This window comes from Coenobita brevimanus, chromosome 8 (genome assembly GCF_032717465.1).
Source record: "Coenobita brevimanus isolate Jiangsu-jjx chromosome 8, ASM3271746v2, whole genome shotgun sequence".
Taxonomy (NCBI): Eukaryota; Metazoa; Arthropoda; class Malacostraca; order Decapoda; family Coenobitidae; genus Coenobita; species Coenobita brevimanus.
Window position 1 is genome coordinate 8,274,418 of NC_136961.1, and position 24,796 is coordinate 8,299,213.

The 24,796-nt window shown below is 41.6% G+C and overlaps 1 protein-coding gene across 1 annotated transcript in view; it reads left to right on the top strand.

Annotated features, from left to right (window-relative positions):
• Nucleotides 1–11,240: 11,240 nt before the first annotated feature.
• The window catches only part of LOC145406408 (glutamate receptor-like), an 88,609-nt gene continuing 75,053 nt past the window's right edge, over nucleotides 11,241–24,796 (top strand). The window contains exons 1-4 of the mRNA XM_080277568.1: nucleotides 11,241–11,282; nucleotides 11,562–11,665; nucleotides 11,936–12,026; nucleotides 22,167–22,325. Coding sequence (XP_080133694.1) covers nucleotides 11,241–11,282; nucleotides 11,562–11,665; nucleotides 11,936–12,026; nucleotides 22,167–22,325 — 396 coding nt within the window. The remainder of the gene's footprint in view (nucleotides 11,283–11,561; nucleotides 11,666–11,935; nucleotides 12,027–22,166; nucleotides 22,326–24,796) is intronic.

The window sequence follows — 24,796 nt, forward strand, 5'->3', positions numbered from 1 at the left end:
CTTTTATACACCCCATTACACTCCATTCCCACCCTAGGGCAGGGTGAGGAGTAGCAATGTCCAGACAGGCCAAATTTGCCCAATCCAATCGGCCATGCTTCTATTCACTCATCATTCAAGCCCCCGAAATCCTGGCTCTATCGGATACGCCCAAAACATTCACCACATTCTATATTATATATATATATATATATATATATATATATATATATATATATATAGAATACTGTAGATTTGTTTAGAATCTACCCATATATATATATATATATATATATATATATATATATATATCCTCACCCTGCCCTTGGATGGGAAAGGAGGTCCGGATGATGATGAGATATATATATATATATATATATATATATATATATATATATATATATATATATATATATATAATACTGTAGCTTTGTTTTCGAATCTACCCAGAATATAAATATAAGTGACATCGTTACGCGTATCTGGGAAACGTCTCATATTAAAGACGAGAGGGAATGAAAGCATTTAAACTCTGTCCGAACCCAGCAAACTTCCATAACTTTCCTGACAACACTAACTCTACTGACATCTACGTAATTTTTCAGATAAAATCCTAGCATCATATTGTCATCTGTCCTTACTAAATTAACTCAAACACACCATCCAAGTCAAACACTGAAGACTTACACGTGATTCCCAACCTATTACCAAACCCTCCTCTGCCAACAATCCCCTTCAGTCTAGCAATGATTTTTTCTACCACATCTCCTCATATGCGGATGATTTTTTTTTTTTTTCAGCTCAGGAGATTCTTATTCTAGCAAGGGAGGTAATCTATAACATATATTAATCTCTCCACTACAGGAAGTGTGCCCCAAGCTGAATTAAATCGTCTGGAAGTAGGAAGAATAAAGCTTCAGGGGGTTAAGGTGTAATGTGCAAATCGCTAAAGAAGTGCAAAAAAGCCTGACTGATAAGAATACCCACCCTTTGCTTAGATCTATGCTCGTTTTACTTATCCTAAAATGGACATCTCTCCAACTAGAATACTGAGATATAACCATAGATTATCACTACAGTATGGTGCTAGTCACGAAGTAGTGCTATGGAAGGAATGTAAAGCCGTAACTTTGACTATTTTGCCACAGAAGTATGTCAAATAAGTAGGAAAAAGAATAAAAAAACTGGGTCAGGTTTGTGTGAAGGAAGTATACGAGCCGTGTTTTTAATGGCACTGGAGGCATCTTTAGCTAATTATTTTGCTTATTTCACCTAAGCAGTCTCTCGTGCCTATACGCGCAGGGTGAGGCAGGGTATGGTAGATTGTGGTAGGGTGAGGAAGTGTGTGGCGAAGTGAGGAAGTGTGTGGCAAGCTGAGGTATGGTGTACAGGGTGTGGTAGGATGTGGCAGGATGAGGTAGAGTGTGGCAGGGTGAGGCAGAGTGTTGAAGTGAGAGGCAGGATGTGATAGGGTGAAATAGCGTGTGGCAGGGTGAGGTATGTGTGGCAGGGTGAAGCTGGGTGTGGCAAGATAAGGTAGGGTGTGGCAGGCTGAGATAGTATGTGGTAGGGTGAGGCATCGTGTGGCAAGGTGAGGTAGGGTGTAGCAGTGTGTCGCACAGTGAAGCAGAATGTGGCAGGTTAACACAGAGTGAAGTAGGATATGGTAGGATGAGGTAGGGTGTGGCAGGTTGAGGCAGTGTATGGTAGGATGAGGTAGGATATGGAAGGGTATGGCAGGACGAAGTGGGCTTAGCCAGGGTGAGGCAGGATGAGGTAGGTTTGGCAAGCTGAGGAAGGATGTAGTAGAGTGTCGTGGCAAGGTAAGGTAGGGTGTGGCAGGGTTAGACAGAGTAAAGTAGGGTGTGACAGGGTGTGGCAGGATGAGGTTGGGTGTGACATGGCGTGGCAGAGTGAGGTAGAGTGTGGCTCGGTGAAATAAGGTGCGGCAGGGTGAGGCTGGGTGAGTAGAGTGTGGCACGGTGAAATAAAGTGCGGCAGGGTGAGGCTGGGTGTGGTAGGGTGTGGCAGCATGAGGTAGGATGTGGGAGGGTGATGTAGGGAGTGGCAGGGTGAGATAGGGTGTAGCAGGGTGGGGTAGGGTGTGACAGGATGTGGCAAGGTGAGGTAGGGTGTGGCAAGGTGTGGCGGAGTGAACAGAGTTAGGCTGGGTAAGGCAGTGCTTCATTACCATCTGCTGATAACGTTTATATTGTGTCTGTTACTTATCTATCACTTACTTATAGATCATTTATCTTAACCAGGCAGATATTTTCATCCTTTTATGGCTAGTTTCACGCAGATCAGTGGCGGGGAACAACGACGCTACGGCTCTACATCCTTATCTAAAAATTGAGAAAAGAAATTTAACGCTGGAGATGTTAAACGCAACTTAGGCAACAATGAAATTAGTAAATCGGAATGCGAGAGAGATCTTGGAGTTATGGTTGGTAAAGACCTCAAACCAAGCCAACAGTGTATTAATGCGAGAAAATAAAGCAAATAGGGTCCTAGGATTTATCTCACAAAGTTTGAGCAATAGGACATCTAGAGTAATATTGCAACTTTATTTAGCATTAGTAAGGCCACATTTAGATTACGCCGTGCAGTTTTGGTGTCCTTACTATAGAATGGATATACATTGCTTAGAAAATACTGTATACAAAGAAAAATGAAAAAATGATACATGATGTTCAGAACCTTTCATATGAAGAGACTAGAAAAACTAGATCTGCATTCACTAGAAAGGAGTAGAGTAAGGGGAGACTTATTGAGGTGTTCAAGTGAATGAAGGAATAAATAAGGGAGATATTAGCAAGGTGCATAAAGTAAGCTACAGGATAGAACTAGAAGTAATGGTTTCAAACTAGATAAATTCTGTTTTATTAAGGAAATAGGTAGAAATTGGTTTGGCAATAGAGTTACTGACGAATGGAATAAGCTGCCTAGTGATGTAGTTGCTGCTCCTTCCACTGAGAGTTTCAAGCATAGGCTAGATAAACATATGACAGATAAGGAGTGGGTATTAAAATTTTTTTGATAATTACTAATTTATTCTTTTTCCTTTTCAGCTTACACTATGATAGTCTTTTTTTCTCCTTTCACACTTTCCTATAAAATGTTCACGCAAGCTTATTTATACTGCGTGGTGTTCTTTTTTTTCCTGCCGGCTCCAGCTGGAGGGTTTGGAGAGAGGGGGAGAGCCTTCTCCGCTTTCCTTATCTCATTCAGTAGTTCGGTTACTCTTCTAGGAGCTGTCCAGCATGGGCCAACCGGTCTACTGCAGTTATCCTCCCTTCTTATGTTCCTATGTTCTTTGAGGTGAGCACTATATTCTAATGGTAAAACCTTTTTATAGTCTAACATTCAATATGGAAAGAGAATAAATGTACACCAAGTTAAAGTGAACGTATTATAGGTGAGAACAAGTTGGGGTAAAGCAGATTTTTTTCAAGGATCTCTCGGCCGCCTGGATATTGAACTCGGAATGTCTGGGTTGCCGGCTGAGTGTACTGCCGATTATATCACCGCCACCACCAACAGTGTGTGTTTCTATCCCTTCAGTATTAGAGAGTACCCCCTTAGCTGAATAAAATCATGGGGTGGTAGCAGGAATAGAGTGTATAGGGCGATTTTCTAAGTGGCTTTGGATTTTTTTGCAACATTTTACATAGATATCCTCACAATGGCAGTCTGGGGTATGCCTGTTTCAGCATATCTCTATGTACATTCCTGTCTATCTATTTATTTATATATCTACTTAATAATCACCACTTACAAATTAATGCAGATGAAGTGAAATTGAATCACGTATTGAGACACCTTTCATCAGTCCATCCCCCTCCCCGCACCACCGTGCGACAGGTGTCACCATCCCACCATTTAATTAAGACCACAATTGATCTTTGTAATTCACTGACACAAGGGGCCACCTTATAACGAATTTATTACTTCATTACTTTGTCAACTTCTTAACGCCTTAACTATGAGAACGAGCTTTTTTTTTTTTCTTTTTCTTTTTTTCTGTCCCAATTGTTTTATTCAACATAGATGAGGCTGTTCGAACTACAGGGATTACACATAGCTTTCATTAACCTCCACCGCTACTAGAGTGGTCTCCCGAAAAGAATATTATCTCAGACTCCTGTGACTCACTCTGCTGAATAAAGTTGTCTGACGTTAGCTGCGGTAGAATACAAGAGCTGTCCCGACCATCATAGGCGTAATGGTAGCAATATTATCACCCATTCCCCTATAATCTTTCTATCTAAACTTTAAAATCCACTAACCTATGGGTGGCAAGTAAAACACTTACGCTATACTGGACTTAAAAACATGTTAGATATAGCGTAAAACAAAAGATTTTTCGCGGTACTTATTTTTGGAAATGAAAAGAGCTAAATCTAACGCTAAAAACGTCCAATTGGTAATACAGCGTCTGACATTTAACTGGAATCAGTAGCCATTTTTCTGGGATTTTTAATTTTTTTTTTTTCTCCTTTTCAGGTTGCGTTACATTGAGTGACAAGCCTAAGGATTTCTTCTAAACCAGGAAACTATTTACAGCGCTGGATGGTAACCATATAACCGACTCATACGTGTTGCCAACGTGTCAACGAGTGGGTTAACCGAGGTTAGTGCCCCTCACCGTTAAAAAACTAACTGAAGGACAAACGGCCACGTCTTACGGGGTTACGGCGTCTGACTATAGATAGATAGACAGAAAATACTTGAAAATACTCGATCATGAAGGATTTAAATCGGACTAATTTAATTAAGATTTGTAACCCCTATACAACTTAGTTGATGGCCAAGTGTTGTCAGATTGAAGGGTAAATTTGACTAGCAATGAAGGAGACTTATTCCTGCCTCATAGCTAAGGATCATCTAATGTCATGCTCGCACGACTTAGTGTTCAGGCAGTGAGAATGACTCATTTCTATCAGAATCGGCTTTTGGAACCCATTCTCCCCGACCGACCTAATCAAGTAGACTATAACTGAACTTCGTAGCTGACTGTCACACGGACTGATCTCATTGCATATTTATCCCTTCATTAAGATAACATCTGTAATACTTTCACAGCGAGAGCGTCTTAGTAGGTCTTCACATTACTTTGTTGCCTCAGTGTCTGCCATCTTTCTATCATCATCTTTTCATATTGGCATCATTCCTTTTGTTCTTCAACAACTTGCTTAAGGTTTGCACAGTTGTTCCTTAAGTCAGTACACTCAGACCCGTTCTCATTTTTTTTTTTTAACGAGGCCTTATACAAGGCTTAATGGGAACGGAAATAAGACATTTAAAAAACATAAATTAGGGATTCTGTGTTCTGAAAGCTCGTTAATCATTGTGGCCATTTTCATAGAAGACCGTCATTGTGTTACAGCAGTATGTACACCACACTGAATTCCACTGAGAATATTGGCAGTCTTTAAATATACAGCATATATATTCACACTTTTGGACATGATAGTGCAAGCGCGGCATTACTTTGTTCACTGCTCGTGCGTTCAGGCATGCGCCCGCTAGTTTGTGTGTGTGTGTGTGTGTGTGTGTGTGTGTGTGTGTGTGTGTGTGTGAACACAATGACTCAGTTCTCATCACATTTTAACCAAACGTGATTGATGAGTTGAGGGTTAGCCAAATGACTTACCAACTGTTTTCGAGGCAAAAGTCACATGATAAGTTTAGTTAGTTTTTTTTATTTTTTTATTTAGACCTAACTTGGTGGAAATGGTATAATAAACAGACTCACTCACCCACCTACCCTGTGCTCTGGGAGAATATCTTCAACACTGATTTTCATTATCTTTGGCTTACCCTCGATCTTTCCACAAAGTCTGGTCCACGTTAAACCAAAGCCACTTGAATTATATGGTCGAGTATTATGACCTAGCCCTGTGACCTTGACCCTTGATGGACTATTCTAATTATCAATTACCTTCATTCTTGCTTAGGCCTAATCCAGTCAGCAAGCTTTCATCTAAATCAACTGAAAACTGTACTTCCCACTGGCTGTGCACTGAGTGGGAGAAGGCAGGAGATGTGACGTCACGCGTAGGCTACCAGTAACAAGACGACTTAGCAAGTTCCCATACACAGAGGCATGCACATCTGTTTTAGTACGTTGACTCTTGATTTTTCTTGTATCTATCTATCTAACAATCTATCGATAGACAGACAGATAGATAGATAGATAGATGTAGGTAGATAGATACAGTAGAGATAGATAGATAGACAGATAGATATAGATATATATATATATTTTTTTGTAAATAACAGAACGGAGGAAGGAAAAACAAATGGGTAAAACAAAATTAATCCATACACCAGATTACTGGTGTCCTCTGTTCATAAAATATCTGTAACAGTAAGACTTGAACAGTTGTGGGTTGAAATTTGGAGGAAAACAACTCTTGGGAAGCAAGTTCCAGAGAGATGCAGTTCGGGGAATGAAAGAATTCTTATAGGCAGAAGTTCTGCAATATGGTTGAGTGACATTCCAGTCATGAGCACTACCAGATGCCCGTGTAGCACGAGGGAAGGCATGGAGAGGTGGCACCATGGACGCAACTTCGTCTGAGCATTTGCCAAAAAAATATCTGTAAAATAATGCAAGGGAGACAACATTCCTTCTTACTTGCAGGGAAGGTAGTTTTTATGTAATGGCAGGGTTGTTAATGATTCTAACAGCTTTATTCTGAATTTTGTCTAGTTGTCTTAATGCAACCTCTCCACAACCATTCCACAAGGGTGAGCAATATTCAAGCTGAGAGCGCACATGACTCTTATAAATTATAGCTAACTGCTCATCGGCGAAGAAGTTACGGACTCTGTACAATAATCCAAGTTTCTTTGAGGCGGTTTTAGCAAGTGATCTGACATGAGAGGTCCAGCTGAGGGCACTGTTAAGTGAGACACCAAGAATTTCAATACTTTTGGAGATGGGAATATTAGTAGCACTGAAGGTAATGTACGAATCTGGCAATATCTGTCTATTAGTAAACTGTATATATTTAGTTTTACTAGCATTAAAAGAGACAAGGTTGTTTTGTCCCCATTCACTGATTGTAGATAGATCTTGATTTATGGAGATGGCTGTACTGAGTTGAGAGGTAGAGATATTAAACTTTGTAAATGGATGTCTGAGTGTAAATGAACTATGTAGTGTTGAGTCATCTGCATATGAGTGAATGGGATTGTGAGTGACAGATAAGAGATCATTAATACGAACCAGAAATAGGGTTGATGCCAGAACTGATCCCTGCGGCACGCCGGCGTTAATTGAGTGGAAATTCGAATATACATCATCTACTTTTACTCTTATTTTCCTGTCACTATGATAAGAAGAAATCAAAGGAACAAAAGACGCTAGTCCATAGCAAGGGAGTTTGGACAGCAGGGAACGGTGCCATACACTGTCGAAAGCTTTAGAGATATCAAGAGCTACTGCATGAGTTTCTCCAAAAAGATCAATTGATTGATGGATGGTATGAGTTAAGAGACTGAGTATGTCAATGGTGGATCTTTCGTGGCGAAAACCGTATTGTCTATCACTAATTAAGTTGTTGGATTCAAGATGTTTAACAATATGCTTATTAATTAAAGTTTCAAATACCTTACCAAGAGAAGATGTGACAGCTATTGGTCTGTAATTGGAGGGGTCAGACGAACTTCCTTTCTTCGGAACTGGGTGGATATTGGCTCTTTCCATGAATTTGGGAATAAAGAAGTCCGTATGCATAGTCTGAATAATTTAGCTAGGACAGAGGCAAGTTCAGGGGAACACTTTTTCAAAACTATTGGCGGAATTCCATCTGGGCCTGGAGCTTTGTTGGTAGGTAAATTGTCTAGGATAGATTTTACGTATCTTGTCTGTATTTTAAGTGGGGCAGTTTCGGGATAATCAAGTTCCAGTACTGAGACATTCTGGCTGGTATCATCTATGGTAGAGTTTCTGGCAAAGGTACTAGCAAAGATATCTGCTTCCCCACGTGGGTCATTTGTAATATTGCCGTCTGAAGATTTTAGTGGGGGAATGGAAGACGACTTGTTAAAGTTATTATTGAAAGAATTAAGAGTTGACCAGAATATTCTATTGTCATTAGGGTTGTTAAGTAGTTTTGATGCTTGCTTTTGAAGAAAGTTTGATTTAGATAGATTTAATACAGCTTTTGCATGATTTCTAGCAATTTTAAATTGGGAGAGTGATTCAGATGTTTCTGATTTTAAGTAAGAGTTATATGCTAATGACTTTTGGGCTGTTGCTCTGGCACAATTGCCATCAAACCATTTTGGAGAGTTTGATATTTTAGTGAATTGTTGACTTGGTATGAATAAATCCATACCAGCTAGTATTAAGTCACAAATGTGGGACTGGGTAGAATTGGGATCACTAGAGAAGAAAGACTGCCATGGAACATCAGCAAGATAATTTCTAAATCCATCCCAGTCTGCCCTGTCAGAGTGCCATCGGGTCACCCTGACAGGTTCAGAATGGGGAGGTGTAGGAGGGTTAACTAATGAGGCTTTGATGAGATTGTGGTCAGAGGATCCAAGTGGTGACAGTACCTCTATCCTGTATTGATCTGGATTATTTGTCAAGAATAAATCCAAGAGATGGGCATTATGGTCAGGATTATCAGGTATTCTGGTTGGTTGCTTTACCAACTGGGTGAGATTAAACGATTCCGCAAACAGCTAGCATTCTTGACCAGCGTCGTCAGTATATGTATATGCGTATATGTATATCGTGCTGGAGGGGAGGCGTCGGATACAGCCTTAGTGAAGTCCTCTGGTATAAGAATTACACAAAAACATTAATTAAAACCGTCCGGTGGGAGTGTGAGGGATATAAGAATTACGCCACTGAAGCGAACACGCTAACGCCATCAAGGGTAGTGGCATTGATTATAAAAATCTGGGAGTAGGGAGAATTAACCAGAGCAAAGAAGTCCTCGTTGTGAGAGGACAGAACAGCTTGCATAAATTTCTTAACTCTCTCTCTCTCTCTCTCTCTCTCTCTCTCTCTCTCTCTCTCTCTCTCTTTCATTATGTGGATGGTGGTGGTTGCGGGGGTACAAAAGCAATGGAGGTGAGTGGTGACTGCCAGTGTGGAGTGAGGTGTAGTTAGGTGAGCTGTGTTGTGGTGAGGTGAGGTATGGTGAAGTTACATGGTATGAGGTGTAGTGTAGTGTGATGAGGTGAAGTGTGGTGAGGCATGGTACAGTGAGGTGTGGTAAGACTAGGTGATGTATGGTGTGGTGACGTGAGGTGAAGTGTGGTGTGGTGCGGTAAAGTGTGGTATGGCGAGGTGAGGTGTGGTAAAGTTATGTGTGCTATGGTGAGGTAAGGGTTGGTGTGATGAGGTGAGGTAAGGTGTGATGTGGCAAGGTGAGGTGAGGTGTTGTGTGGTGAGGCGTGGTGAACTGATGTGTGGAATGGTGAGGCGAGGTTCGAGTATGCATTAGTCCAAACACGTCTGTTAAAATTAGTTCATTTTATAGCAAAACGTTCATTCATCTTTGCCCTGAGATTTAGATTCGGACTGAAGGGAGTATCTGGTGTACGTCCTGATGAGTTAAGAAAGAAAAAAATCTTTATATTATCCTAGGCATTTTATAGAGTAAGTTTGTCCATTATAGCCGATTTGTCTTCATCGGACAGAACTTGGCCACTCTCACAACCTGAATACGATGTCATGATTGTATTCAAATCAATAAACCTTGGCTATGAAGCATAAATAAATGTCCTTGGTCACACTCCACTTTGAGTACACTTGGTCATCAACTAAGCTGAAGGTGGTTAGAGATCGGTGTGAGGTTAGAGTAAACGCACTGTAGCCAAGGCTCATTGATTTGAATGCAACCACGACTTCGTATTCAGGTTGTGAGAGTGGCCAAGATCTGTCCGATGAAGGCAAATCGGCTATAGTGGACAAACTTACTCTTATTCCTTATACTGTACTTTAATTTCCTTTGTGTTATCTGCAGTGGCAAGTTTCTTTACACACATAAAAGCTCTGCATTAAACCGAGTAGTTGGTCAAAGGAAAGTAGTCTTTTTTTTTTTTTTCTAACTTTTCCTACCATCTGGTGTTTTCTCAAGTCTCTCGTAGTATCTTCCTACTTGCATATTTTGCATTTTGTTCCATTGCTGCTCTCCTTCTCACTTTCTCTGCCCAGTCTCGCCTGTTTCTTTTTTTCTACCTTCTGTCTGTCTGTCTGTCTGTCTGTCTCTCTCTCTCTCTCTCTCTCTCTCCCCTAATTTTCTCTTGTCTGAATTTTTTTTCTCTAATATTGTATATTCCCATGCCTCCGTTTTCTCTCTCTCTCTCTCTCTCTCTCTCTCTCTCTGTCTCTCAAGCCGTTTCCTGTTTTATTCTCCTTTACGGGTATATGCCTCCTATGCCTGCACACCTCTATATCTAATACTAAAATCCTGGACGTGTGTCTGTGTGTGCAGGGCAGCAAAAGCTGGAAAATGGATTTCGAAGAAACTTGGTAGGATAGTTATAACTGAGACACAGATGGATCCGTCTCAAATTCACGTCTCATGAATTTTTCCAAAGAGGTCGATTTGACGCCTAATTGTACCCAGTGGTTTTACAGCTGAACGGCCGATATTGACACGAAACTCTTGCTTCTGTGTCAACGCATATACCGTTGGTGTCTAGCCGCTCAGCGGCCAGAAAGGACCAGGAAGCGCTTGTCTTTCTTACTGTGCCCATTTAACCCCTTTGCTCCCAGAGTTCCTGTGTCAGGGATTTTGCTGGAAGGATGCTAGGCGTACCGCCCTCTGCCTGTCGGCTAATAGTCGCGAAGCTCATAGGTTTCTTCCCAGGGGTTCCCTTCTTTATTAAATTTTGAAAATGCCCAGTTCCGTCCCATACTGGGGACACGGGGCACAGTGGGGTTAAACAGTCTGTGCCGCTTTTTCTGAATTCCAGTCCAGTCCTTCTTTTGCCTACTATTGATGCCCTTATTTCTCTAAAACACACACACACACACACACACACACGCAAGCGTGGGCGGGCTTAGAGAGAGAGAGAGAAAGAGAGACAGAGAGGAGAGACAGACAGACAGACAGACAGACAGACAGATACAGAGGCAGAGAGATAAATCCTCTTTTTCCTTACCTACAGGGACATTGCGAAAGAGGAAGATACTAAATTTACAGGGAGACTTTCACGGTGGAAATACCAACTCTAAAGAAAACTGCAGGAAGGAATATAAGAAGGGAAATAAACGAGGCAGTACGATGGCGTCAAATAAACCTATGTTGAAGGTGGCTGTGGAGGAGGTGAGTTGATGATATGATGATGATGATGATGACTAGTGGTGTAGTTGTGGCTGTTGATGATTATGGTGATGATGATGATAGTCCCAGTACACCACCACTTCCTCCCCATCCCATCTACATCCAACCCGCTTTAATGAGTGATATGTGCTTCAATGGATACGGCATGTTCTTAGGTAATATCTGTATCTATTATTTGACCAAATCTCTCTCTCTCTCTCTCTCTCTCTCTCTCTCTCTCTCTCTCTCTCTCTCTCTCTCTCTCTCTCTCTCTCTCTCCAGTGGGTGCCGTGGACTAAGGTAGTGGAGAAGAACGAGGGAGGTCTGGACATCCTGGGACCTATGGCCAATTTGCTCCACATTCTTGCTTCTCTCCTGGACTTTGAGTGAGTAGTGTGTGTGTGTGTGTGTGTGTGTGTGTGTGTGTGTGTGTGTGTGTGTGTGTGTGTGTGTGTGTGTGTGTGTGTGTGTGTGTGTGTGTGTGTGTGTGTGTGTGTGTTAGGAGGAATGTCGGGATATTATGAGGAGGGTTAATGTGTGTTCGTGTATTATTCAGCGATAATATACTCACCGCTTATGACAATAATAAATTATCTACATTTATGTGTGCATGAAAAGTTATATGAGTATACGAATCCATGACCGTTTCTGTGTAGGTATGAGTTCATCCGTCCGTCAGACCGTGTGTGGGGTGGACCGCTACCTAACGGCTCATGGACCGGTCTGTTGGGGTTACTGCAGAGGCAGGTAGGAAGAGTAGCATCTAATTTCATTTTATGTCCCTGGAGGTGATGGAGAGAGGCCTTCACTTGGTGGCGCCGATATGACCAGGTGGTGGAGTTACAATGCTGTATATACGTACAACTCAGCCCTCTCCATAGTCCGCAAATGGAGAATCGTGCTTTGTGGAAGATGGGCAACTTTGGCCTGCAGTCCACTGAGTTCACTTCCAGATGAGCCTGGGGTTGCGACTAGTGCTTCTCCAACCTCCTTCGAGCTATGGGGGCCAGAGGCTAGGCTATCGTAATAACAAGTTTTTAAGGACAGATGACTTGCTTACTCTACTTAGTTAAATTGATCGACAGCCATCAAGCACCTTTTGGAGACCGAACCCATGCAAGGCCCTCACCGCTACAGAACCGTTGTAGCCACTAGACCTCTAGACAGGTTCAACACTGTTTTCTCCTCATTTTTGTGTGAGTTTCATCCATATATATATATATATATATATATATATATATATATATATATATCCCATTGGAGCCCAGTGTCCACAGTTCTCGACAGAACAGGGAATTTTCAAATCTTAATAAGGTAGGGAACCCCCGGGCAGGGACTTATTAGCTTCGCGACTGAGTCGATAGGCGGGGGGCGGTACGCCTATGATAGTACCCTCCCAGCACGGTGCCTCATCCAGCAGCTCTGGGATCCAGTGGGATATATATATATAGATAGATAGATAGAGAGATAAATAGATAGATAGATAGATATATTATATAGATAGATAGATAAATAAATATAGATAGATAGATAGATTTATGTATATATATATATATATATATATATATATATATATATATATATATATATATTGTTACATAGCCTATGATTTCATCATCCTTTGTGTAATTTTAACGTACTGGGCTATGCTGCATGTTTGATCACGAGCGTGTTCTACCTCACTCCCCCCTTCTACCCTTATAGTAAAGTAAGTCGTTCTTTCTGTTGTTCAGAGCAGGATTGTCAACTCTTTGTCCCCATGGCTTCATTTGCGCGTCCTTCTTACGAGTTGTATCAAGCTCTGCCGGCCCCTATTAATGAGCTCAGTCTCTGCATTATTGCCACTTAGATCTACTCCTCATTTTGTTCACATCTCTGTCCTCCCCTGTACAGTGAGTGCTCAGGAAGTCTCCAGCCATCTAGCAGCTGTGTAATTTGAATATAAGTGTTGTTGCATTTTTTCTTGTACTGTGTAGCATAAGGTGTTAATTCTTAGGCCTAGTAAGGTTTTTGTGATTAATGTAAGGTTTTATGTCAGCCAATTATTAATAATAGTTTTTTTTTTTTTTTTTTTTTTTTAATGGCCATCACCCACTATTTTGGGTATTAGGCCAAACGATCTATTATTATAGACAACAAAATTTTAAAAAGTCCAAAATCATTGAAAACAGTCACTCTAAGACACAAAGGCGAACGAGGCAGGAAGAAGGGCACAGGACGTAAACATGGCAGGAAGAAGGGCACAGGATGTAAGTTAAACCGAGCTGGTGGCAGAGGCGGAGTCGGATGTAGAGATAGACTGCACCCCATGGAGGATATGGTTGAGGATTTTCACCTCGTCAGGGTCCTTGATGGTCTGGAGGGATCCCCGGCGCAGCTCGGTGAAGGAGAGCATAGCCCGCCGGAAATCGCCCTTGGAAAAGTCTTTCTCATCTGGAGTCACAGGGGCAGAGTCCTCGTACTCGTGAAGATAGCGATACACGGAGTCCATTTCTGACTCATCAAGGGCGGCAAAGTCTGCCCAGGTGAGGTGATGAACTGGACCAGAAGGCTCCTGATCCACTGGAGCCAGCCCCGTAGGTGGAGCAGACTCCACCTCGTCGTGTACCACGGTAGGAGCAGGGGAGACAAGGGCATCAGAAACAGCAGCCTTAGGTGGGGAAGGCAACGCCGCATCCCCAACCTCCATAGGTACCACGGGTAGTGGCAGCGGGGCAGACTGGCGAGAGACTGAACGTCCGGCCAGCTGGAGCCTTGTAGGTGGAGTTGAGGGCTGCAGCTGCAGCACCCTCGGGACCAAGCTGGTGGAGGTCATAGGATGCCCCGAAGGACGACGAGGGGCCCTCCTCCAAGGCCTCTTCCGCACCACAGGTGGGGAGGAGAAAGACTCTGGGATGAGTATGGCAGGAAGCCCATTTGCCTGGAAGATGGCGGGCAGGCGCTGGGCGAGAACTGCCATATCACCCCCCGAGAAAGCCTTAGCAACCTCCACGCACATGGTGACTAGGGTGGAAGCAGAAGAGGCAGAGGCAGAAGCAGAAGCAGCAGAGGGAGACCGAGGCTGACGACGGCGCCGACGACGGGGGAGGGCGTGGTGAGAGCCCCGCACCGCCTGGCCAGCAGGGCCGGTGACGGAGGCAGCCGCAGGACCCTTATCTCCCGCCATCACGACGAACTCCACAACCTCACCAGCCTCAACCGAAGGCACAGGGTGGGAAGGGTTGGGGGCCACTATGGACGAACGATGTATAAAAATGTCGTCCCCCGTGTCCCGGCGAGTCAAGAAGCCAAACCCCTTCCGTACGTGGAACCAACGCACCTGGCCCACAACTTTAGCAGCCATATTTCCGGTTCAGCACAGCAGTGTATGAAGCGAGGGTGTGTGTCTCATACTCTTAGCTTCCTGTAACTTCTTTCTTCAGGTGCTGGATTCTCACTCCAGGTCAGGAGCAGGATAGAAAGTCCCTCCCCTAATAATAGATTGTATCTGTAATAATTTATCTTGCATTAACTGAGCATTACCCAGTGTATTGTCATTTTATCAGGGCTGACTTAGATAAATTTACTCATGCTAATTTCGTGTTAATAGAGGCTATTGCAGTTAGTCATATATTTAACCTTTTTTTTTTTTTTTTTGACATTACATTATCCATATGAGTCCTGAATGTTTTGTTGTTAGTTTGAGCATTAAAATTTAACTTGTAATTTTACCTAACTCATTTGTTTTGAACCTGGAACTTTATGGGACAGTAGTGATTTTTAGTATTCTCACTTAAAGTGTACATTATCTTTCTCTGTTCCGTAACATAAATTTGGCGACCTCTTATCAGGATATTCAGGATATTATCATAAGGATATTGCTTGATATTTTGTGACTGTGATTTATTCATGATGTTTACTATTACTACGCTTGATGAAGCCAAAGATTTTTTGTCAAATGTGCAAACAGTGTGTGATGTAGAAAACAGAACAAAGAATGAACTTAAGCTTGTTGCTCAACAATTGGGAATTGCAGTTCACTCTCATCATTCTAAAGATCAAATTGTTGACATGATTAATAAAAGCTTGTTTAATATAACTCTTCCAAATGAGCAAACGCAGATTGAAATACGAGTAGCTAAGTTACAGCTAGCTCTGCAGGGGGCTTGTGTTAAGGAAGCTGAGTTTCAGGCTCGTGCTAAGGAGGTTGAGTCTCAGGCTAAGAAGGCGGAGTCTCAGGCTCGTATTCAGGAGGCTGAGTTTCAGGCACAAGTTGAACTTGCTAGAATTCAGGCAGATCATGAGTATCGCATGAAACAAGGTGGAACTGGATCATCTAGCTCTGATGATTTTGATGTGGCTAAAAATGTTAAACTTGTCCCTCCTTTTAATGAATCTGATTTAACAAAGTATTTTCAGTTGTTTGAGAGGGTAGCTACAGGTTTTAATTGGCCCAAAAAGTATTGGCCAGTACTCCTTCAAACTGTTCTCACCGGTACAGCTCAAGTAACTTATGCATCTTTGCCTCAGGATCAATCTGATAATTATGATGTCGTTAAGAGCTTGATTCTTAAGGCCTATGAGCTTGTTCCTGAAGCCTATAGAGTAAAATTTAGGACAACTTATAAGCAAGATAAGCAATCCCATGTTGAGTATGCAAAAATCAAAGAAGATCTGTTAGAGCAGTGGTTAAATTCTAAGAATGTGGATTCTGATTTTGACAAATTTAAGCAGATGATTTTGCTGGAGGACTTCAAAAGGTGTATTAGCAAAGATGTAAGCCTATATCTTGATGAGAAAAGAATAGATAATTTGTCTGATGCTGCAGTTTTAGCTGATGAATATGTTCTCACTCACAAGAGATATTCTAAAGAAAAAAGGAAAGCTGAGAGTAAGTACGTTGCATCTACTCAGAGTACAGGTAACAGGAAAGAGAATAAAGACGATGTTTCTCAGCAAGTAAATACCAGCTCCACCTCTAGATTTCAGAAAAGTAAATGTACTTATTGTAGTAAGCTTGGTCATACTACGGAGAAATGTTTCAGGAGACAGCGTGATGTGAACAAAAAGGAGTCTTTAAATATTCAGTCAATTGGTCTAGTGTCCACCCTTGAGAGTTCCCAGAATTCTTTAACTGAGTTAACTGAACCTGCTTTGAGGGGTAAATTAAATTCTCATGATGAAGCTCCTCTTTTGAGCAGTAACGTGGGTGACACTCTCAAGAGTTCATTTGCTAATTTCCTGTCTGATGGTTTTGTCAGTCCTCTGGACAGTAATGACAGGAAATCAGTTAAAATATATCGTGATACAGGTGCTTGCCAATCCCTTATGCTAACCAGTGTTCTAGGCTCTAATGTTAATTCCTCTGATGAAACTGTAATCTTACAAGGTGTAGGGAATAATTACTTCTCTGTCCCTCTGTGCAGAGTGAATTTAGAGTCTGGTTTTGTTAATGGTTCTGTTATGGTTGGGTTGGTTGAGACACTCCCAATGTCAGGTGTAACTTTCTTACTTGGAAATGATATTGGTGGAAGTCAAGTGTGTCCAGCTCCTCAGTTGTCTAGTGAGCCAGTGGCTGCGGCCCAGGATTGTGATGTCCCTGATGTGTTCCCTGCATGTGCTGTCACTAGGGCTAAGTCTAAAGTTACTGGTGACTTAGAGGATAATGATGATGATGATGTTATCCTAGCTGACACTTTTCTTGCTAATTTGGACCACTCACCAGATGAGGCAGTACCCCGTAGTGTTGATAATTTGTCTCGTCAAGAGTTGGTTGAATTGCAGGTTGCTGACCCTGAGTTGAAAGGTCTAGCTAACTCTGCTTGCAGTGAGGAAGAGTCAGCTGGTGCTTCTACTTGTTATTATATAAAGTCAGGAGTACTTATGAGGAAGTGGAGACCCCCAACAGCATCAGCCGACTGTGAATGGGAGTTTGTGCATCAAGTTGTCATCCCTCGTGTTTGTAGGCAGGATGTCATTAGAGTGTCTCATGATTCCAGTTTGGCAGGACACCTTGGAGTGAGGAAGACTGTGGCACGCATTTTGACACACTTCTACTGGCCAGGTATCTTCAGGGATGTTTCCTGGTATTGTAAGTCTTGTCACACCTGTCAAGTTGTGGGGAAGTGTAATCAGACCGAAAAGGTTGCACCTCTAGTTCCCATTCCTCCTTTTGAGGCGCCATTCACCCGTGTGTTGGTGGATATTGTGGGCCCTCTTCCTAAGACTTCTTCAGGATTTTCTTATGTGTTGACCCTGATTGATATGGCTACTCGTTATCCTGAAGCCATTCCACTTAGAAATATCTCAGCAAAGAACGTGGTTAAGGAAATGCTAGGGTTCTTCACAAAGTTTGGTCTGCCCAAGGAGGTATAGTCAGACCGGGGAAGTAATTTCATGTCAAATGTTTTCAAGCTGTCTCTGAAAGAGTTGGGCATCACCCAGATCACGTCTTCAGCTTACCATCCCCAGACTCAAGGAGCGTTGCAGAGATATCATCAAACACTCAAATCGATCCTCAAGAAATACTGTTTGGAACATCAGAAAGACTGGGATAAAGGTCTTCCATTCGTTGTATTTGCCGCAAGAGAATCTCCAAATGAATCACTGGGCTTCTCACCTTTTGAACTACTGTTTGGCCATGAAGTAAGAGGACCCCTTAAGCTACTGAAGGAATGCTGGCTGTCGGAGGAAGATACGTCAACCTGCTGGAGTATGAGATGAAGTTCAAAGAACGGCTGTCCACTGCTTTACAGCTGGCGAGAGAGAATTTAGGAGCTGCTCAGGAGAAGATGAAAACTTGGTATGATAAGAAGTCCAGGTTACGCCACTGTCAGCCAGGAGATCAGGTTTTGATTCTGCTACCGGTGCATGGGCAACCTCTTCAAGCCAAGTTTAGTGGTCCTTATTTCGTGGAGAAGAAACTCAGTGATGTCAATTATGTCATCGCCACACCAGATCGTAGAAAGAACAAGCAACTTTGTCACATCAACATGCTAAAGTTATATCACAGGCAGGAGGAAAATAACCCAGTCTGCACTGTAGCTGTTCCACCCGAGTCTGCAAGTGAAGTTCTCCCATGCAGCACGAGCCTGAGTGATAGTTTGGGGAAGAATCCTGATATCATGAATGATCTCCAGACTAAGCTTTCTCATCTAGCTCCCGAGGAAAGGCAGGAGTTTTCGGCATTACGGCAGGAGTACCCGCAAGTGTTCTGTGCCACTCCAGGAAGAACCACTGTGTTGATGCATGATGTCGATGTTGGAGACGCAAAGCCAATTAAACTGCCTCCTTACCGTGTGAACCCAGTGAAAGTTCCTCTCATCTAGAAGGAGCTTGGCTACCTGTTGGACCACAAGATGATTGAGCCCTGTCAGAGCGAGTGGAGTTCTCCTGTCACTCTAGTCCCTAAGCCAGGTGGGTCACAGCGGCTTTGCATCGACTAGAGACGTGTTAATCAGATAACCAAAACAGACACTTACCCTCTCCCTCGCGTGGAAGATTGCATAGACAAGATCGGAAAGGCTAGGTACATAAGTAAGTTTGATTTGTTAAAGGGATACTGGCAAGTACCTATGACTGAACGTGCTAGGGAGATCTCATGTTTTGTAACACTAGGAAAGACTTTTGCATGTTCTGTAATGCCATATGGTATGAAGAATGCACCAGCCACTTTTCAGAAGCTCATGAATGTTGTAACAGAGGGTTTGGCAGGGTGTGTTGTTTATATTGATGATGTATTAATCTTCAGTGACAACTGGAAAGATCACCTATGCCATGTCAGTAAATTTCTTGACCGTTTGGTTCAGGCTAATCTTGTAGCTAATTTATCAAAGTGTGAGTTTGGTCAAGCTAAAGTTCAGTACCTTGGGTACGTAATTGGTGATGGACATGTTGCACCATCAGGAGCTAAGGTTCAGGTTATAAGTGATTTTCCCAGACCTAAAAGTAGGAAAGAGCTACAAAGATTTTTGGGAATGGTAGGTTATTACAGGAGATTTGTTCTTAACTTTTCTATTCTTGTATCACCACTTACAGACCTACTGAAAAAGGGAGTTAAATTTGTCTGGACAGATAACTGTGAATCCTCTTTCAACAAACTTAAAGGTATCCTATTAAGTCAGCCAGTGCTCGCTACTCCAAATTTTGCTAAGCCTTTTAAGATGGCTGTTGACGCAAGTGATACAGGAGCTGGGGCTGTTTTGCTGCAAGAGGATGATCAGGGTATTGAACATCCTGTATCTTATTACAATAAGAAGTTCACTCCACCTCAAAAGAACTACTCAACTATTGAGAAAGAGCTTTTGGCCTTGCTTTTGGGTTTACAGCATTTTTCATTTTATTTGTGTTCTGGTTTTGATCCCATAATCATTTATACCGATCATAACCCACTGAAATTCCTTAGTAAGTTTAAAGATAAAAATCAGAGATTGACAAGATGGAGTCTACTTCTTCAGGAGTATTCATTAGACATACAACATGTCAAGGAGAAAGAAATGTTATTGCAGATTGCTTATCTAGACTTTAGAAAGATTGTTTTAGAGTAATAAGAAATTTCCTTTGTAAATTTCTTTTTCTTTGTGGGGAGGTGTTACATAGCCTATGATTTCATCATCCTTTGTGTAATTCTAACGTACAGTATGCTGCATGTTTGATCACGAGCGTAATCTACCTCACTCCCCCCTTCTACCCTTATAGTAAAGTAAGTCGTTCTTTCTGTTGTTCAGAGCAGGATTGTCAACTCTTTGTCCCCATGGCTTCATTTGCGCGTCCTTCTTACGAGTTGTATCAAGCTCTGCCGGCCCCTATTAATGAGCTCAGTCTCTGCATTATTGCCACTTAGATCTACTCCTCATTTTGTTCACATCTCTGTCCTCCCCTGTACAGTGAGTGCTCAGGAAGTCTCCAGCCATCTAGCAGCTGTGTAATTTGAGTATAAGTGTTGTTGCATTTTTTCTTGTACTGTGTAGCATATGGTGTTAATTCTTAGGCCTAGTAAGGTTTTTGTTATTAATGTAAGGTTTTTTTGTCAGCCAATTGTTAATAATAGTTTGTATCTGTAATAATTTATCTTGCATTAACTGAGCATTACCCAGTGTATTGTCATTTTATCAGGGCTGACTTAGATAAATTTACTCATGCTAATTTCGTGTTAATAGAGGCTATTGCAGTTAGTCATATATTTAACCTTTTTTTTTTTTTTTTGACATTACATTATCCATATGAGTCCTGAATGTTTTGTTGTTAGTTTGAGCATTAAAATTTAACTTGTAATTTTACCTAACTCTTTTGTTTTGAACCTGGAACTTTACGGGACAGTAGTGATTTTTAGTATTCTAACTTAAAGTGTACATTATCTTTCTCTGTTCCGTAACAATATATATATATATATATATATATATATATATATATATATATATATATATATATATATATATATATATATATTTTGCCAGACGCCTTAATCCCGTTCGGCGTGGCCTCAAACAAATCGCCTCCAAATCGCCCTGTCCCCCGCCATTTCACTGCCCTGCTCCCAACTCACACCCCCTTCTCTCATATACCTCTCCACCCCATCCCTCCATCTCATCCTCGGCCTCCCCCTCCCTCTTCCCCCCTCCACCTAATCACATACACTCTCTTCGTCAGTCTTTCACCCTCCATCCTCTCCTCATGGCCAAACCACCTCAGTGTGTTCCTCATAACGCTTCCTATCACATCCACATCCACACCACAACGCTCCTTTATATCCTCATTTGTCAGAATGTCTCTCCATGTGACTCCACAGGCACCTCTTAAATAACTCATTTCCACTGCACTCACTCTTGACTTGTGTCATTCCAACAACGTCCAAGCTTCACGTCGATACGTTATAGTTGGTATCACAACACTGTCATGTAGTAACTTTTTCATTTCCATGCTCACTTCCCTGTTTCTTATCACTGCTTTCAAGGAACCAGCAACCTTTCTTCCCTGCTCTACCCTTTCAAGCACTTCACCCTTCAAACCTCCATCCTTACTCATCACACTACCCAAGTACTTAAACGTACTCACATTTTCCAATTCCTCATCATCCAACTCGCTGTACATTCACTGACTTCACCTCTCTCAAAGACCATCACTTTACTCTTCCCTACATTCACCTTTAGATTCTATATATATATAAATATATATATATATATATATATATATATATATATATATATATATATATATATATATATATATATATATATAGTATAATATAAATGCCTATTATATATATTATATATATTTCTATATATCAGTCTCTCTCTCTCTCTCTCATAATTATTATACATATCTGTATATCAATATCTATCTATCTATCTATCTATCTATCTATATATATATATATATATATATATATATATATATATATATATATTGATAGATAGATAGATAGATATTTATAAATGTACATAGATACATACATCATCTAATCCTGTGTTGCCCTCTGAAGTGCGTAGGAGTCCGGGGCTTGGGAAGTCGGTCCTGACATTTAAGATGAGAGTGACCTGCCTCATTTATCCCTGAGTGGCATTATGTGACAAGTTAACTCCAACCACTCCTAGGATATAAACCTGACAGGCTCAATCCGATTAGAGTGCCCTAATTACCCACTAAACCACCAGGCGCCTAAGTTTGTTATATGGTTACTACCCAACGTAGTAAATGGAAACCATTTGGCTTGTCACTCAGTGTAGAGTCACCTGTAAACAGGTGGACGAGGAAAGGATGAAAGAAAGAAAGAACAGGAAGAAAGAAAAGTAGGAAGGGAGTAAAGGATAGTCACCCGAGAACAGTACTACATCGAGCGAGTGGATGGTGAGCGTCCCCACCTACCGGAACTAATAACTCACAATTTTTCATTCTACTTTTAAATGAAAGGACGTGGAGATGGCTGTGGGCCCTTTCGGTGTCACCAACTCCCGAGAGACTGTGTGTGACTTCTCTGTGCCTCTGTACAGTGAGAACAACGCTATCCTTATGGCCAGAGCCCCTATGGAGAGCGACATGGCAGGTTTTATCAAGCCTTTCACTCTTGAGGTAAGGAGGATTATAGAATTCTGCGATTAGAGACTGTTGATTAGCTGTAAGCAGAATGTGATAAGGATGAGTTGCTACAGAGTCTCCTTAGCTGACGAGAGTTGTGTATAAGACTATTTGCCTAGGCTCATACTTTCAATACTGTAGCTGCCAAACACTTCACAGCCAAATTACAGGGTGTCCCATCAATCTGGCTTCCAAAGCTTAAATTTGGAAAATGGCCCATTCTTACAGATGGAGGGCAATGTGTCCACCATATGTCTGATGCACAAGTACTAACAAGCTATCCAGTCAGCTGTCACACTCCTACTGGTATCAGCAGTGATACTGTTATCCCTTGGGTAACGCAAAGGCGTTGGTCTGAGCAGAGAAAATGCCTTAGTCTACATACTGTATAGTGTTTTGTATGATGTAGTTGCAGGAATGCAGTGTATAACAGTTAGGAAATCTGTTGTGGCTAAGTCAGGGATGTTGCAAGCTCATCAAAGTCTTGCAGTCTCTCTCACACCAGTAGCAGCTCAGACTTCATACGCACTCGATGTGTACTACTCAGTTCAGTAGATCAAGTACCTTCATCCTGAGTCTGCTTCACCCCTGCACCCGAACCTACCTGCGACATCTGTAACAAATGGTGGCAGGTTGGGATACGTACACCTCAGAAGAGACTCCAACAGGAAAAACAGTGAAACTTGTTAAACCTGAAAAAGATGTGAACAGTATGCAGTCTGAGCCAGGTTGGGGGTAGTTTACACTGGGGACATGACAGCACCTGGCCCACCACCACCACCCACATCCTAACCACTGCCGTCAGTGCCAACACCACCACCAACGGCAGCACCACCACCTCCACCACTACCTATTTTTAATAGTTGTACTGGACACACACACACACACACACACACACACACACACACACACACACACAGGTACTGTAGATAAATATAGTGTGCAGTAAGAAACTGCTCAAGTTGTTCCTTTCTGTGGACATTCAGGCACAGTTAATTGCATGGTGAATTAAACATTCCAGGAAAGTCTGGAATGTTTTGCTTATGCACTCTGAAAATCTGGAAAATGCTGATTGCATTCTAGACTTTTTATGCACCTTGCTGTCTGGTTATGACGAGGCCTTAAATCTTCACGAAGACACAGAGGAGCCTATAAATTATAGATGTTTTATTCCTTATCAAAATAATGTATCAATTATCTTAACACCCATGTTGTCATAGTTTTCCTTTCGTATATTCACTAATGTTTATTTTCACACAACAGATTGTTATTTGTTCTAATTTCATCATACTTTTAACTAATTTTATGACTTTTCTGTCTTTATACATACACATCTATCACATTCCTCCCCCCATCCCCCAGTTATTATATCATTCACTTACCTTTATCGTAGCCAATTCTTTGTTGAATTGTTGTGCTTTTATTATAGGTATCGCGGCCATCTACTATTCATTTAAGTTTATTGTCTTATTAGTTTCCATCTACTACCTAGATATGGAGACTAGTTTTTGCTGGTATTGTTATTATTATTCTCGCCTCAGACTCTCGCAGCAATTCCAGGAGAACCAGAGACTGCACAAGGAATCTGATGGCCCCAGGTTATGCGTCCTGACACGGGCCATTGCTTATAGGAAAAAAAAAATCCAAATCTCCCCTAATGGAGTCAGGGTCATTGTAAGAAATGGAAGATACATGCATTCTTCGACACCTTTGCCAGATCCCTTGTTGATGTTACATAAGTAGTTACCTTAGGGTGTTCAGATATTCCTTATATTATACCTACATCCCCCTACATGGTAACGTTATTATATAGTGGCTACATAATCGAAATGAGTAAGCCATTATTATAATTCCGGCCTCAAAGTCTTCCGATGATTCCAGGATGTTACGCAAGAAGTTGCTTGTGGATGTTGTTTCCGTCCGGGGAAGATATTCTGTGTGTAGCAGTATATGTGCACCTTTATATACAGTTGTCCCTGTTAAAGGCAGTGGAATTAACCAGAGAAAGTACAGAGCTGAATTAAAACGGTTTAATAACCAAGAGATTTGCTCTACTTTTCTGGTTAATAGTGTTATTATGAATATACTAATGCATTTAACATGGATGAGGTGGAGGGATGGAGTGGAGAGGTATATGAGAGAGGGTGTGCGTGAATTGGGAGCAGGGCAGTGAAATGGCGGGGGACAGAGTGACTTGGAAGCGATTTGTTTGTGGCCACCCCGTATAAGAGATTAAGGCGTAAGGCGTCTGGCAATAATATATATATATATATATATATATATATATATATATATATATATATATATATATATATATATATATATAAAATCTTATAATGATAGGAATATTCCATGTACAGCCATGTTCATAAAAATGTGGATCCACTCCTGCTCGTATTAGCTGCTGCAGTGTCAGCTACTGGTGAGATGCAGAACAGTTTCACTTAATGCCTGGTGCACATATC